The sequence below is a fragment of the Ammospiza caudacuta genome, chromosome 19 (assembly GCF_027887145.1).
Source record: "Ammospiza caudacuta isolate bAmmCau1 chromosome 19, bAmmCau1.pri, whole genome shotgun sequence".
Classification (NCBI taxonomy): domain Eukaryota; kingdom Metazoa; phylum Chordata; class Aves; order Passeriformes; family Passerellidae; genus Ammospiza; species Ammospiza caudacuta.
The window spans coordinates 6,293,875-6,311,093 of NC_080611.1; the positions used below are offsets into that span (position 1 = coordinate 6,293,875).

Here is a 17,219-nt window from a genome sequence, read left to right on the forward strand (position 1 = left end):
TGTGCTGAGATATCTGCCACTGAATTGAACTTGAACACCCACAGAGGTTAACAGAATGCAACAGGATTCAAGAGCATGTCACATGTGGTAGAAAAAACCCAGATAAATACCATAATTTGTAAAAGAAATCTCCTTGGGCATCACTTGAGATAAAACCCCAAAATAACGTGATGCTCCCAGCAGACTTTTGAGAAAGGCTAATGGTACAAAAAAAGCCAGAATTCTTGTTCTCTTCCTTCCAGACAAGTAGAGTAGATTCTTGTTGAGAAGCCAAATATTGCTTTTCATTTCTTCCTTTGCAGAAGTGAATTGTACAAGCACCAGTTCAATTTACTGCTGGAACACAGAGTCCAGGTGAACAACATCTAAAATCAGTTTTACTTTTTAATGAAAAATTAAAGCTAGATGTGTTTTGATTTACTCAGCAGGTAGACTAAATAAACTGATTTTGGGAGGAAGATTGGACAGAGTTTCAGCAAGTTTGTTCACCAACTTATTAATTCTCCTAAAATTGTACCACATGCCTGTGTATTTCCCCCACTAACATGCACTGAAGGGAGAGGCCCACCAATACAGGGAAAAAAATATTTGGAAAAGAAAGAACCATTTACCTTAGAAGAAAATTTGAGATGAACCTCTGCTTCATCAGCTAAACTCTTCTTGAGCTGAGCCCAAGCTTCTCCCAGTGTGCTGAAGGAAGAGCAGGACAATGATCAGTCCCTTCCCCACCTCTCCTTGTGGATCTGTCAGAGAAATCTGGCACAGCACTTTGTACCATATCTTGATCAGCAAAATCATGGAAAATGGTAATAGAAGTCTGAGAAAACGCCCAACCTTTGTGACCAAGGCAGAATTGTGTTGGCATTGTTTGCAGCAGATCTTTGCAAACCCAGTTTATGACAATCTCCACTTAGAGAGACACCAGAGCCTCCCTAAGCAAGACCCTTCAGCATCTCATCCTCACCATAACGAAGTTCCCACCAATGCAGTTTTTTCTACCTCTTCTACTTTACACCCTACTTCAGAGAGCAGATTTTCACTTCAGGTGAAAAGTTGTGGAAAAGCTTTTCAGCACTTGGAAATTTCTCCGTTGTCTTTTTCTTTCAGATTATTTCCAGGACAGTGGCAGCTGAGGCACACTCCTCCAGATCCTTTACAACGGCCCAGACTCCTCTTAAAGCACCATAACCAAAACTACACTGTCCCCAGTACAGTGCAACTCCAGGGGCTAAACTGGTAACAGATTATTTTGTATCAGACACTCTTTCTTCTACATATTTCAATGTGATTGCCTTTTTAGACAACAGCATGAAGTTGTTGATGAATAAGCTTGTGATTCACTATAGCCAGATCCTTCTCCCACAAAGTGTTATGTAACTGTATCTTTCACATCCTGTGAAAGTATAAAACCCGCTGCTTTGTCCTCATTAAAATGCATCTTAGTTTTTTTTTTTTTTTTTTCAGTTAGTTTCTCAATTTTAACACAAGAATTCTGAATTGCAACCTTTTCCTCAAGTTACACATACCAACCCTCCTAGCTCTGTCACATCTCTGGATACAGTAAATCCATAATTTCTTCTATCACAGGTTGTTCATTACAAAAACATTTTAAAACACCCTGGACTTAGGACAAACCCTTTGGGATCTCATTCCACAGTTACTTTCTGCAGTTTAGTTTCTGTAAGCAGTGGGTTTTTCCTACCTAGTTTTTTGCACATTAAGCTTTATTTAGGCCACCATTTCTCTTGTCTGCCTACGAGAATCTCCCATCACAAAAAGCAACACTAAATTAAGAGCTGTGAGGCTTGACCTAGTCTTTTACTCCATCACTGAAGGAATTTAGGTTGGCTTGGCATGGCTCTCTATGCATATACAACAATTGCATCTAATTTTTCCCCTTAAGTGGAAGTTTGATGGTTTACACTTCCACTTTGCACAGGTTAAATAAAGCTGAGTGATCTACAATTCCTGGCTCCTTCTATCTCTTCCCCATCCCCTTTTCAAGGATAATGAGATTTGACTGTTCCTGATAGCCTGAAAAATCACCTGTCACCTGCAATCTCAAACTAATGATCTGTCACCTCTGAGGCTGCTGCAAGGCCTTGAGTCCTCAAATGTGGTGTTCATCAGTTAAACAACTCAGACACACCTAGAGAATATTCCTCCTTCCCTGAGGTCCTCTCCCACTGCCCATTTCCCACTGACACTACCCCTGCTATCTGGGAGAGCATCACTGGACAGTGCTCTCAGCTCCATGTCCTTTCCAGTTTTCTACTTCAACATTTCTTAGGCTTGAGTGCTCATTCATTTTCTTTTCACCTACTTTGTCTCCTTCCCTTTCATTTTTTCAGTCATTCCCTCCTTTTCCCATTGGGGGTAGGAGAAAGTGGAAGGAAGATGTGGGAGGAAAGGGGTTTAGCTTTGCTAGATCAGCTGAGCATCCAGCCCTAAGGAGAAAGGAGGACAGAAACCATTCCCAGTGTAGGTGCTCAGGGCAGTAACAGCCCAGTTATCCTCTTGGAATTTCTGTCCTTGCCTCCTGGAAGCTGAGCAAAACACCTCATGCAGCTTCAGTGCCAAAATGAAGACAGTCATTTCCAGCTTGGCCTTCAGAGCTCGGAGGGTTTGTGGTGAAACACACAGAGCCACCAAGTTCTGATCCTTCAGCAGTGGTGCCTTTGCATTAATACTGAAAAAATGCAATTCAGGCTGAACTGCACTGCCTAATGTCTTCTTAATAACTTCCCAAGTGTAAAATGTTGGAAATAAGCAGCAGTCTGCTGCTTTTCTTGGAGTGCCAGAACCTTGATAAGAAGAGACTTCTTTATCCTCCCTCTTGTCTGTGCTGCTCTGATTGTACCAGCATTGACCTTACACAGCTACTCTCAGTAGTATATATATATATATTCTATATATTCTTCCATTTCCAAAGTAGTTGAAATACATGCTAATCCTGGAAGGAAACCAGTCCTGCCTACAACAAGGACAGCATATAAACCTGATTGGAAATGCAACGTTTTATACACATATTCCTAAAAAACTTCTCAGTAACAACCTAAAAAAAAACAAAAAACAAACAAACAACTCTGAAGCAATTCCATCTTCCCTAACATGCCCAGGGTGCTAATCTAAATAAACCTCTACTCAGAGGGAGAGAGCTGGGGAAAATTACTTGTACCTGTGTGGGAGAAATGCCTTTTATATTAAAATTCGTCTTCTGTGAAATTCACAGAGACACACTTACCCTTCTTCCTGAGCAGCCAAGGAATTCTGAGACAGTTTGGACAGGTTCTTAGCATATTCCTCCTCAATCTTTATCCTACACTCACATACACACAGAGAGAAAATAAAAAGACAGCAGTAAGTAAGCTTTAAGGCAGAAACCCACACACATAATTTCAAGAAATTCTCTGCATTTTAACAGATTTTGCCACAGGAATTTTCCTTTCAGTCTCCAGGGCTTGGCAGCACTGGTTTGATGAGCAGTCTTCTCCCCCCATATGCTAAAAATGCAGAGGCAAGAGCAGGGCTATATGCAGGACGGCATGTGAGACAAAATTAGCTGAAGAAGCTCCAGTTCTGGAGAGCCAGCAACAAGGACAGAGTGTTTCTGCTCTGCTGTCTGCAAAACCAGGAGCACGTGCTTCAGTCTGCTGTGAAATGTGAGGCTGCACATCCTTGAGGCAAAAATGAAGGAGTGCAGCCACCCAGGAAAAACCCAGATGAGATTTGGGGGGATGAAGTGCACCTTCCTTGGGGACAGCAAATGCTTCCTGCTCTCTGTGATGGGTGACAATCGTGGCAGGGATGTGGCAGCAGCAGCCCCTTCCTCTCACCCACTGCCCTGTGCTGGTCTTCACCCACCTGGAGGCACCAGGACAGGAGCTGAGCTTGCCAGGGGCAAGGGAGCAGAGCAGGAAAGGTGTGACGGTGCTCACAGGGGTCTGAGGATGAGGGAAGAGATGAGGATCTGACTCCATGCTTCAGAAGGCTGATTTATTATTTTATGATATATATTAAAACTATACTAAAAGAATAGAAGAAAGGATTTCATCAGAAGGCTGGCTAAGAATAGAAAAAGAAGGAATGATAACAAAGGCTTCTGTCTCAGAGAGTCCGAGCCAGCTGAGTGTGATTGGCCATTAATTACAAACAACCCAATGAGACCAATCCCAGATGCACCTGTTGCATTCCACAGCAGCAGATAATCACGGTTTACATTTTGTTCCTGAGGCCTTACAGCTTCTCAGGAGGAAAAATCCTCAGGAAAGGATTTTTCATAAAATGTGTCTGTGACAGAAAGGCGCTGCCACACAGCCCAGCAGGGAGGAACGACCCACAGCTGGTGCAGAGGTGATGGGAATCCTGCCTGGAACCATCTTCTGCTGCCACTGAAACTGCAAGGTGCACATGCTCCCAGGCACAGCAAACACTTGTCTGTTCACTGGTTTTCAACCCAGCTCGCTCAACAGAACATTTTTGAGAGAACTGTGAGTCCCCCAGATAGAAATACTCCTTTTTCTGTGCCAGCTGTGCACAAAACCTGCTCTGAAGTGTCTTTATTTGTCCACGCACACAGCCTCAGAAGGTGGGGTATTTCTGGCAGGCCCCTTTGCAGGAGCTGCCTGAGCAAGTGCCCTTTTATGGGGCACATTTGAGATAAAAAGAATACTTTTTGTGCCCACACTCAAATAATTTCAGCCATGACATATTATGGTGGATGAAGAAAAACTAGAGAGCTGCAAAGGGAGGCGAAGATGATCTGATGTGACTGCCATGCAAGAAGGAACTAAATAGATTAAGACAACAGGGGGAACAGGGAGAGAAGGTGGTAGAGGATATCTGACAGACAGCTCCATAATTCCCACTGAGGAAAGACTGTGACTGAGTCTTTTTACACTGTTCTTCCAGATTAGGAGGGAACAATGGAATTATCAGACAACAGAAGCATAATTATTTTTCCTGTAGTGCAGAGACTGCAGAAATCTTCCATAAATTGCTCAGACAAACAGTGAAAGGTGCATATTTGGATCTGCTGAACATGGCAGAAACTAAATAATCTGCTATTTAACTTACATTTTCTAAACAGAGCACTGCTTAATTAAAAAGTGAATAATGGAAACAATTTGCTAATGGAAACACTATTTCAATACTTGGTGCTTCTCAGGGCAGTGTGCAGATTTTTTTGGTGTTTTGGAGCCTTTCCTGAATGCAAATTCTGGACCTTACTCTCACTTTTGATTTAAAGTAATACCTTCTTTCACACCAACACCCTGGATTTTTCAGTTCAGTATATTTATTAATTACTTTCCTCCCTTTCTTGAGGTCTGTCTTCCTAAAATTCAAAGTCGCTGACTATTTGACTTTTAAAACCCCACCTCCGTCAAACAGAACTGAATGAACATGTAATTGCTCAGTCTGAAATCACTATAGACAAGAAGCTCCTGTAAAATCATCTACCTGATAAACCAAATTGCAGTTAGCTTCCCTCTTGTTGGATATTTGATGAAGAAATCTGGTTATCATGTCTGGTTATCATGTCTTATATCAGCTTCCTATTGAAGGGCTGTCTTTAACAGCTGCCTGAACTCACCTCCAGCAGGCTGATTGTACAAAGAGAATTTTTCTGGACACAAAAATTCCCAGTATTTAATTAATGTGGTCTCGTGCTCCCCAAGGCACCTGATGGTCATCATGAAAACCTTATTTTATCCCTCTTAGCTGAGGTTCCCCTGATGGTCTGAGCTGTTTCCATGAATAATCCCTCCAGCTCAATACCAACCTCCTCCTTTTCCACACAGAACACTCCTGATCCTTGGTTACAAACAGATGAAAAATGTAATAATCTTTCTGTAACTCCCATCCCGACTCTGTTCACATTCAATTCCCAACATTTTTTTGTTCCCAGCACACAGTGGGTCTTTTCCTTCCTCTGCTGAGGACAGCCACTCCTCCCCACAGTGTCAGAGCTGCTCTCCTTGCTCTCTCTAATTTCACACCAACTTTCCTTTCCTCTTGAATGCCTCCTGCTTTTATTTCTGTCAAATTTCATTATATATTACTTCCTTTGAAGCAGCTTCCCCCTCTTTTCCCTTGCTATCATAATTCTGGTTGCCTTCCCATCCTCTCCCTTAGCATTCCTATTTCTCAATTGCACTTTTAACGTTCCAGGTTGTTCTTTCTTCTACCTCTGGTCCCACTATAACTGCCTCTTGGATTATGTGATGTCAAAGGCTACAGAAACCTCATGTGAGTGTATCTGCCACCATTTCTTTGCATTTTCCCACTTCTTTGCATTTTCCCACTTCTGCCACATCCCTAGCATGAAAAAAGAGGTGAGAGGGAGAAACAAAACAAATTATAAATGAAGCAAATATCTGCAAGTTCTGCCCAACTGAACTGCACCCTGAGAAGGCTCTGGAGAGAGCTCAGAGCCTCTGACAGTGCTTAAAGGAGAGCTGGAGAGGGACTGGGGACAAGGGATGGAGGGACAGGACACAGGGAATGGCTCCCACTGCCAGAGGGCAGGGATGGATGGGATATTGGGAATTGGGAATTGTTCCCTGGCAGGGTGGGCAGGCCCTGGCACAGGGTGCCCACCCTGGATCCCTGGCAGTGCCCAAGGCCAGGCTGGACACTGGGGCTGGGAGCACCTGGGACAGTGGGAGGTGTCCCTGGGACAGTGGGAGGTGTCCCTGCACTTACAGCTGGCAAGGGGCTGGAATGAGATGAACTTTAATGTCCCTGCCATCCCACACCATCCTGTGGTTCTATTACCAAGCTCAAAGTGATGTTTTTTTTTAAATCTTCCTCTAGGAAACTGTGCCTATGCTGCATGTGAACAAATTGCTTCTGTACTTTTCAGACAAAATATTTCCCTTTTAAACATCACCTCCACTCTGCTTCTCTCCTGTTTATACTTTTTCCTTGAATGTGCTGCTTAAAACCTTCTTGGTTCCCTCTGACAGACAGCCTTTGTGCAATACAGCTCAGACAAGTGAGAACTGGAAAGTGTGGATGAACACTAAAGAAATATTAAATCTTCAGTAAGAACTTGTAGCAAACCTTTTATGCAGTTTAAGCCTTAACATATTTAAGGAATATCTAAACTGGGGAGAAAACAAGTGCAATAAAGATTTCATTTGATAGCCAAGTGCTAATTACCTTTCTCGAACAAACTCTGCCATTTCTTTCTGCATTTGTTTCCCTTTAAGCTGCTTTTGAAGAAGAATTTCAAATCCTGACACTGTGTTGTTCCCTTGTGAGTCCTTCTTGTCTGCCTGAAAGAAATAAAAGGAAGTTCAGCAAAAACCTTTGGAGGCCAAACCCACAGAGATGTGGCTCCCAGCAGTGGTGCCTGAGGAATCCTGCCCTCCGAGCTGCTGTGGCTACAGCACCTCAGACCCTCTCAAAGAAATAGCATCACATCCTTCTTGCTCATTTTCTTAAATTTAAAAAGGGAAGTTTTACAATTATCTTTAGCAAGAAAGGGATGCTGTGGGGGCCAAGCAGCAGCCCTGCTGTCATTCCTGCCCAGCACCTTTCACACCTGGGTAGGGTCAGCCCCAAGGGCTCAGCCTGCCCAAAGCAGGAGCCCTGGAACAAGGGAACACTCCTGGGGCAGAGGGGAGGACAGGGCTGCTCCTTCCAGCCCTAAAACACCTTTAGCAGCCTGCCAACTGTGATTTTTACTGAGGAAAACCGAGCCAGTCTGCATAAATCTGCTGTAAAACAAGGCAAACCCATCCCACAGATTGCCACCGCACATCCCATCCCTCACTGCCTGTTTCTCACACAAACCCTTGCTCCACTGGCTTCAAGAACCAACACAGTTTTCTCCCTGCTTCCCTATTTCATTTCTTACCCTCTTCCAACACCCAAACTCTCAGAGAACACCTCCCCCAGTGCTGCCCTGATCCCCCACGTGCTGCACAAGCAGCCAGAGGAAAATGCCAGATTAATCAAAGCAGGAGACTGGCAGGGTGCCCTGCCAGGCACCAGCAGGCTGAGCCAGTGGGAGAAGTGGAGATGATGGAGGAAGGAGAATTGAGCTGTGGGCAGAGCATGACAAGGCCAAAGAGGAAATTCCTGCAAGCAGAGTTATGGGAGGATAAAAGTCTGCAAGAAGTAAGGAGCTGTGAGTAGAGTTTCATTGAAATCAAGATGTGACCAAGCCATGGAACCAAGCACAGGCTGAGCTTGAACAGGGAGGACCAAATGAGGCAGGAACTTTTGTGAGACATGTACAAAAAAATCAGTCAGTACACCATTAATTATTTAGGGTCCACTGGGATCAGAAGACTGGAAGGAACTGAATAAATGTTGTGGTAACGTGACCATTTTCAAATATGTGTAATTTTTTTTTCAGTGTATTTTAGCAACGCCCTGCCATCAGCACTGAGCAGGCACAAGGAGACATTCTGCTGGGCCTCCAACACTGACACTTTTTATTAAAAGGGAAACACTTCAATAACCAATAACTGAAAACACACATGAGATTCCTAAAAGCTTCATTGCTGAACAGAAAATATACATGAGATTCCTAAAAGCTTCATTGCTGGTTCCTTTTGTAGTACTTGTTCATTCCATTGTAGTTTTCCTCTCACTGCCCAGAAAAACATTCAGGTGGAAAGAAAGTTTTCCACTGGAAGACCATTTTCTATAATTTTCTATCAGCTCCACACTCCAAGGACCACAGCATCATTTTCATGTGACTCAGGAGCCTGAAAAGAGACCTGAGCACAAGGGGGCACACACAGAACCAGCCATGGAAGACTCTGCATGCTCCAGGCTGCATTAAAACTACTCAAGCTATAAACTGGCCTGTCCTTCACAGACCTCACCCTACAAAGAAGGCATTCATTGTCTGACCTCTGGAATACCCCGTGGAAGGAGCTGTACAATTTAACAAAGAGGTTTTAACTTGCTTTAGAAGGGGCACCCCTGCTTCCTTGTGCATCCCTGGCTCTCAAGGCTCTGGTAACACTGGGATCACATTCCCTGCCAGCCATTCTGCTATCCATGGAGCTGGGGTAAGTCCAGAGGAGGCCACTGAGCTGGAACACATCTGCTCTGGAGACAGGCTGAGAAATGGGGGCTGCTCAGCCTGGAGAGGAGAAGGCTCTGGGGGGAGCTCAGAGCCCCTTGCAGGGCCTAAAGGGGCTCCAGGAGAGCTGGAGAGGGACTGGGGACAAGGCATGGAGGGACAGGACCCAGGGAATGCCTTCCCACATCCAGAAGGCAGGCTTAGATGGGATATTGGGAAGGAATTGTTCCCTGTGAGGATGGGGAAGCCCCAGAGCAGCTGTGGCTGCCCCTGGATCCCTGGCAGTGCCCAAGGCCAGGGTGGATGGAGCCTGGAGCAGCCTGGGACAGTGGAAGGTGTCCCTGCCATGGCAGGGGTGGAACAGGGAGGGTTTTAAGATCCCTTCCAACCCAAACCAGTCTGGGATTGTGTGATTCTATTCCCTTCCTCCTGCACTGCCCTTTTGCCTGAGCTATTTTGAAATATGTGGCTTCTCCTACATCCTCCCTATTTCCTGAGCAAATCCATCTCCTGGGAACTGCCCATGCCTTTCCTTCTCTGATGGATCAGCCACATCTCAGACTGGTCAGATGTTTCCAGGAGATCTTCCCTGGCATCCCCAGTCTCTGTGGTACTCCCTGAACACACTGTATCTCAGCCCAAATTCTCCTTTACCTTGTACCACAAATCAAACTGTTTATTCCACTTTCTTGGAAGCTCTGGAGCTGCATGTGGCATGTGGCTGGCTGCCCACTTACCCAGAAATAATCACAGTAGCTCCACTCTGAAGGTTTCAGCAACTGCTGCTCTGGCATTACGTCAGGGTGGGGGAAAGTCACACAGTTGATCTGTTTAAAAAAATACAAAAGCGAAAAAAAAAAAGAGTTAGACAGTAATGAAATGTAGCTGTTAATGAGAAATACATAAATAAAAAGTTATATCCATCAGAAAATCCGCAGTGAAGGCATGCCAGGGCAGAAAAACTGCTTGTTGCATGGAAACAGCAAAGTATTCCCAGAATGCTGCTCTCTGCAGGCAGGAGTGTTGGCTCAGAGGGAAATCAACTACCCATTGCACATGAGGAAAACCTGCTGCATTTGGAAAGCACCACACAGGGAGTTCTCCCAAATCCCTGAAAATTGTGCTAAAAACCCTGGTGTGAAACACAGTGAGCATCAGAGAGCACTGTCAGTGCAAAACACCCTTGGCTATGCCGTCTCCTACAGGATGCCAAAAAAAGGGATTATTTTATCAGTGCACAGCCCTTCAATCTGTGTCTAAGACCTTTTCAGATGGAAGTGACGCTCTGGGTAGAAAGAGCAGGGGCTCTCTGGAGCCAGTGAACCTTCAGTGCTCACAGAGATCAGTCAGACAGGACTCATCACACGCTCATTAAACAACAGCATCAGAAAATCCAAGCACTCATTAAGCTATCCCAGTGGAACACTGCAGCCTGCTAACAGCACAGTGAAGGCAACGAGCACCACAGCTACAGCAGAACATTCTGCAGAACAACCCTGGACACAGCTGAGCCTCCCAGAGCAAGCACCAGCACGAGTCAGAGCTCACTGCCAGTTTGTAATGCTCACCCCAAATCCCTGCTGGGCAGGTTCCCTAAAATCAGCCCCTCTCAGGCTCATGGGAACACTAAAAGCACTTGATTCACCAAGGGATCAAGAGGTATTGGGGTTGGGATGTCACAGATGTATCTGTATGGGGGTGGGGGTTTGTTTTGGATCAGTTAACTCACAGGAAATCCACACAAATCTGTGGGTAGGGTTAGCACAGCTGCACAGGCAGACCCAAAGGCATGCAGTGAATCTGCCTCTGGGCTATCCAGAGAGGATCAGAAAGGATGTGGCTGCTGACACAGCACAAACCCACCACTCCAGAGCACAGCAGACAAAGCCTTCAGCTGATACAAGCTGCTCCTACAAACCCACACTGGTTCTGCTGCCTCTGCCCAGGCTGGAGCTTCAGCAGCTGCCCTGTAACAGTGCAGGAGCTTGCTCCACATAAATCACCCTGCCAGAGCTTGCCAAGCCCACCCCAAAGCAGGCTGAGCACCCTGAACCTGTGCTGTCTTTGGCTGTCACCTCAGCTAGAGCCTAAACCATGTGTCTTGCCTTCCAGCTCCCACCAGGCTCCAAACTGACCTGAAAGACAGAAAATTGGGCTCTGCAGGCAGTGACCATGCACTGGGGACCCTGCACCTCCAACCAGAGGCACAATGTCCAGTCAGAGCTGGCACTTCCAACCACAGCTGGCATCTCCAGCCAGAACCAGCACTCCAGCCAGAACCCTCAACCAGAACCAGCATCTCCAGCCAGAACCAGCTATCTCAACCAGAGCTGGCACCTCCATCCAACTATGGAATTTTTATAGTATTTCTAGAGTTTTGAAAATTTTCACAGCTGGCCTCCAGTGGCTACAGGGTGCCAAGCATAGCACTGCAAACACCTTCCCTGTTCCCTTGGATTCCCCAGCAGAAGAGTCATGCACCAGCTCAGCTGAGAGCAGGATGGCCATGCTCTAACCAACTGCACTTCCCAAGTGTGTTCTGCAGCCTTTAACAGAAGTCTGGGCATCACAGAACCATAGAAATATAGAATATCCTGAGTTGGATCATTGTGTCGTGGCACTGCACACCAGGACAGGGAGGTGGTCTATAGTGGGTGGCACAGAAATTGTATCCTGCAGCTGGAAAAATCTGCAAAGAGAACCAGCATGGGAAATTCCCACTCCCTGCTAAAGGCAGTGCCTGCTCCACAAAAGCTGAATCTGTGTCAGTTGGAAGCTGCTGATTAGAGATGTGACAGTGAGTGTCCATGTCCTGAAGCAATAACCACAGAGTCACTGGAAATGCCAGGGCTGGACTGGGGACAGTGTCTCACTGCAGTGCACAGAACTCCAGGAATGCAGCAGCAAGTGGAACAGCGAGTGTGCACATCAGCAGGGGATGAAAGCAGGGTTAATTCAAGTGTTTCTCAAAGTTCTAGGAATAAATCAAAATATTCTTCACTTCTCTAAAGGCTGAATTGTCTGGAAATGATGCTGAATTGTCTGGGAAGAGTCATGAGGCCACTGGGGTCTAGTATCACTTTTAAAAGGGAATTGGTGCCAGAATCAAAAAATAAACTCAGAAGCTTTTACAATCTTAAAAACAAACAAACACACAAACAAAAATTTTATGGTAAACAGAATTTAACAGAATTTACATCTTTTTACACAAAGTCCCAGCAGGGGGCATGAAAATTCTCTAAACTCTAGAAATACTACTAAAAATTCCATAGGACTACACAGGTAATCCTGTGATCTTTCTTTCCTTTCATTACCCCAGATTGCTTATACTCAAACAAGAGCTCTTGGATTGGTATTTCCCAGCATTTCTCAGCAGGAGGGGAGCACCAGGCTGGCACTGAGCAGCAGTGGTGTGACAGGGTGGCATTCCCCCTTCTGAAATGCTCCTTTTCTTCCTTCTAAAAGCAAAGGGAGCTGAAAAAAACCCCACTCAGCTTCACCAGCTTGGAGCCACTGATGAGCTGAGTGATGTGAGGACAGCCAAAGCACCTGGGGTGATGTCCCCATGTCTGACAGCTCCATCAGTCCCATGGACAGTGACATTCCCTCCATGCAAAGGAGCACTGCCCTCACTAATTTTGAGAGATCACACTTTGCTCACATCCCTGAGAGCTGTCCAGGCTCCCTGCAAGCTCCAAATCCAGACCTGTGGCACTGTGGATATTTGAATAATGCTGACTTGCCAGCAAGGCCCAACAAAAGCTTGCAGAAGGTGACTATTAGAGCTGTAATTGCCAGGAAGAAACAAAACAAATTAAAGCAGGTCTCTCAGATAATGATGGAATCACAGAGCACGAAGAGAAAACAAGGTGTGATGACCTGCATTGCATTCCCACAAGCTCCACTGGGACAGGTGAGGTGATAATCAGCCTCACCATGATATTAAGTTCTTATGCAGCCTCTTTGTCAAAATGATGGCTATTGTCAGCTTGCAACAAAGCAAAATTAATGACAAGACAGCAGCAGGGCAAAACCCCAAGGAAGAGCTGAGCAAACCTGCCAGGGGACAGCAGCTTGTCTTTCCAGCTGCCATGGGCCAGGAGTGGCACCAGAAAACCTGTCTGGGAGCCACTGGATTAAAGGGGACAGCAGGATCAGAGTCAGAGAAGGAAAAAAACACAGTGACAAACAAAGCTTGGTGGAGGACACACACAGAGGGGATCAAACAAGCAGCACAAACGCATTTCTCTTGACAAGCTGTGTGCCAAACTCAATGGATTAAAATACTTTTGCCTGTGTACTGATCATGAGCAGATGCAATTGTACCCTTAACAGCTGAATATTCCAGCTCCTATTTCCCACGAGTGCACTGGCAATAATGACAAAATGAGCTGTTTATGGTGTAGGTGACTCTTAATTATGTCTGAGACACAAAAGGGTGACAGAAGAGGAACAGACCCAGGGAGCCAGGTGAATGCACAGGATTTGCACAGGAACAACAAACTTTGTTGGGCTGGACATGCACATTAATCTCCTGGATTTCAGAGTCTCTACAGGCTTTGAAGTCACTCACCAGTAAATGAGACATTGCCAAGCAACAAGAATAAAACAAGAATAATTTGATCAAAGCTTAAATAATCAACTACATGTTTATTACATCAGTCACAACATAAATAAATGAGCAGAGAGCAGGAGAACTTATTGTGCCACACTCACGTGACTAAAGCAGGGCAACATTTTTGCTTATCTCTTCAACTTAAAAATGCACATTATTTTTTGATTTCTACACATTCTCAGCACCTTAAACACAGAAGAGCTGTCCCAGATTGCCTCATTTCAGTATGTTTTTTACTATTTCAGTTGAGACTCAGAAAGTAGAACATCCAACATTGAGTTCATATGGCAAATGGAACCATTTGGGTAAAAAAAGCCAAATGCAAAGGCTGGAGAAGAGCTTGGGCAGTCTGAACTCTCCCCAGACAGGGAAGCCCGGAAATGCCTAGGCTGTGTCTGGGCAGCTTCAACACCATGAGTTTGCCCTGGGTTTTAGCTCTGGTAGGGTGATGCTGCAGCTATGGTACCACAGAAGGGAAGAACAGACAATTCAAGTCCTCACTGTTAACAAATCCATTGATTCCTTCCTACTTCAAAGGAAAGATTCTGCCAAAAGTGTGGAGGAGGCCTCTCCACTTGGTTTATCTGTAGAAAGGTTCAGAGATAATTCAGGCCCCTGTCCAACCAGGGCTTTGTGACAGTATCTACCATAGTCAGCCCCAGGGCACAGGGGGGACCTGGGCTGAACCTGTGCTCATCACAGCCCTGTGTGTGTCACACTTGCCAGACACAGAGCAGAGAGCAGGAAATCCCAAGTTCCTGTGCACAGGCTGCCCCTCTTCCCATCTGCAGCACTGTTCACTGACGTGGCCAGCACATGCAATCCAAACACCAGCATTTTCCAGGTCCTGCACTATCCCAACAAGGCACTAGAGAATTTTGAAGAAAAAAACCCACACTCAGAAATACCTTATAATCAGGCAGCTTTCCTGCTCTTCCAAGTAAGACACAGATCTGTTCCTCAGGTGAAATCCCCCTGTACATTCTGCATTTAGCTCTCCTTTACCTATTGTAAATATCTCCAGCTTCCACAGACCAGAGGCTTCAGGAATCAGCCAGCAAACCATCCAGCCTTAAAACAGCAAGTGCACCTTGAAATTAATTGTAAAACCAGCAAAGACCACGCACCTGCAGTTTCATAACTCTGATATACCCAGCTGGAGTTTCTCCTCCAAAGAAGATGGAAGACCATGTCAGTAACATTCACTGACCAAAGAGAAAACACCAGATTATTCTGGTTGGTTGCACACAGATGGGAAATACTCCAGCTCCACCTGCCTTCAGGGTTTCCAGAAGCTGCGCTGCTAAATGCCACTTGGATGCAGAGGAGGCAGATGCATCCTGAGGAAGATGCTCCCACTCCTCTGCTGAAGGCGATGACGCAGCAACAGCTTGGCTGGACATCACCTGATGTCTGCAGCTTGTGTGCCACAGGATTTTGCTTTGAAGGGAGGTTTCCTGGACCAAAAGCCTCAAAGTAGATCACAGAATTCCCCTCTGCAAGAAGAGGTTGTGCCTGAGCACAGCTACAGAGCAAGGAAAAGCATCTGACAGCAAGCTAAGGACATGCCCTGCAGCTCTGCTGAGAACATCCCCACGTCAGCTTGAGTGGCACTGAGCACACAGAACCTCCTAGGAGACAGTGAAAAACACTTCCACTGTTTTACAGTTTACACTCCTTATGAGATTCATTTTTCACAATGCTGCCTTGATGGAAGCAATGGCTTGGAGCAAACAGCTGTTAAAATTAGCTTATTTTTGTCTATCTGATTCATCCCACTTGAAAGCTTTGAGCTTCTGCAGGAGAAATGCACAGCCAGTGACCCTGACATAACACACAGTTTGCTTTGCAGATGTTACCTGATGGCACATGGGCCAGTAAATATGGAAAACCATCCTGAGAGAACAGCCTGAGCCCTCAGCCCTGTAAGGAACAGGGATTGCAGAAAACAAGCTCTCCTCCTCTTGCTCTCATGCACCCCACCCAGTGTGACCATGCCTAGTCCCTCTGGACACAATGCCCAGCCCATGATTTATCTCAACCCCCCAATCTGAGCAGGCAGGAGCTCCTTTCAAGGGCTGGGACATGTCTCCTGCCCCAGCCACTGCAGCCCTGGAACAGCCGATTCTCCCAGACATCTACAAAAACGCCTGAACGTCCAGATTTGTACTTGCTTCAAAGCACACCACACTCTCAATAAACCAATTGCCAGTACTAACATCGGTAACAGCCTATTTTTATAACTAAAATCACTGATGGAAGTGTTTTTTTCTCAAAAACTGTTGAAGATTTCCCCCTCCTGCCCCAGAACACTGTACCTGCATGGCAGTGGCTGACTCACATCTCAGTCACAGGCACTTCTATGTGCTCCTTTTGAGCCCTGGTCTCTGTCACCAGCAACCCAGCCCACTAATGAATAAATCTGCAGGCTGCACGTGACAATGCAGACAACAATCTCCTCCTCATAGTAACACTAACAAGGATGTATAATTTTAAATTATTCCTTTTGTTCTCAGGGACTTGATACCCTGCCAATACTTGCAGCTGCAAGAATTGCCTAGCTTTTATTGCCGAAAATTAATTTATCTGTTCATTTCTTCTGATTTCCATTTGAATAAAACTTTCTATTACTAGCCACTTTCATTCATCTATTTTGATTTCCCTTCTGGTTTTAATCACCTGTCCTGCACTGAAGAGCTCACAAGTGCTAATTGTTTTCCAGATGAGGTCACCAAGCACACTAAAGTTATTAATGTCTGTAAAGTGAGATACATCATACAACTGAGAACATTTCCATTCATAACATAGAATCATAGGATGGCTTAGGCTGGAAGGAACATTAAAGCCCATCTTGTTCACCCCTCTGCCATGGCAGGGACACCTTCCACTACCCCAAATTGCTTCAAGCCCTTTCCAACCTGGCCTTGGACACTTCCAGGGATCCAGGGGCAGCCAGAGCTGTACCAGGGCCTCCCCACCCTCATATGGAAGAATTTCTTCCTACTAACTAACCTAAATCTTCTTTCTTTCAATTTTAAACTGCTCCCTGTCCTGTCACTACATGTTCTTGTAAAAAGTCTCATCATTGAGCCAGTTATACTTAATTATAAAGACTAAAAGTAAATGTAAGATTAACGTCACACTGAAATATAAAACCTTTGCCTGTACTTTCCATCAGAAATCTTTAATTGGACACTCTGGCACAAGAAACCTCCTAGACACCTCAAATACAGATTGGGAAAAAAAAAATTTGCTGTCTGCCTTCCTCTAACTCTTCAGTCCTTCTCCCAGTACACTGTTGTGGAGATGATCAGATGAGGAAGTTTTTTCAGGACACCTGGTCAGAGTGCCAGGCACCTCTTTAGGCACCACATTCCCTCTGCTCATCCTGGAACCACCACTATTCCACGGAGAACCGTGCCTGAACCCCAGCACAGGGCAGAGATCCCAAACCCTCCGCGGGTTTAGCGGCGATTGAACACCAAAACGCCGCGGGGGCAGGATGCTCCGGCACGGGGTGCCCAGCACGGGATCCTCAGGGCAGGATGCTCCGGCACG

The 17,219-nt window shown here is 45.6% G+C and overlaps 1 protein-coding gene across 2 annotated transcripts in view; it reads right to left on the minus strand.

Annotated features, from left to right (window-relative positions):
- Positions 1–17,219, minus strand: part of GAS7 (growth arrest specific 7) — an 81,226-nt gene that overhangs the window by 16,211 nt on the left and 47,796 nt on the right. For both annotated transcript variants that reach the window (XM_058817554.1, XM_058817556.1), the window contains exons 6-9: positions 9,784–9,873; positions 7,165–7,280; positions 3,245–3,319; positions 612–690 (exon numbers count right to left, since the gene is read on the minus strand). In XM_058817554.1, coding sequence (XP_058673537.1) covers positions 612–690; positions 3,245–3,319; positions 7,165–7,280; positions 9,784–9,873 — 360 coding nt within the window. The remainder of the gene's footprint in view (positions 1–611; positions 691–3,244; positions 3,320–7,164; positions 7,281–9,783; positions 9,874–17,219) is intronic.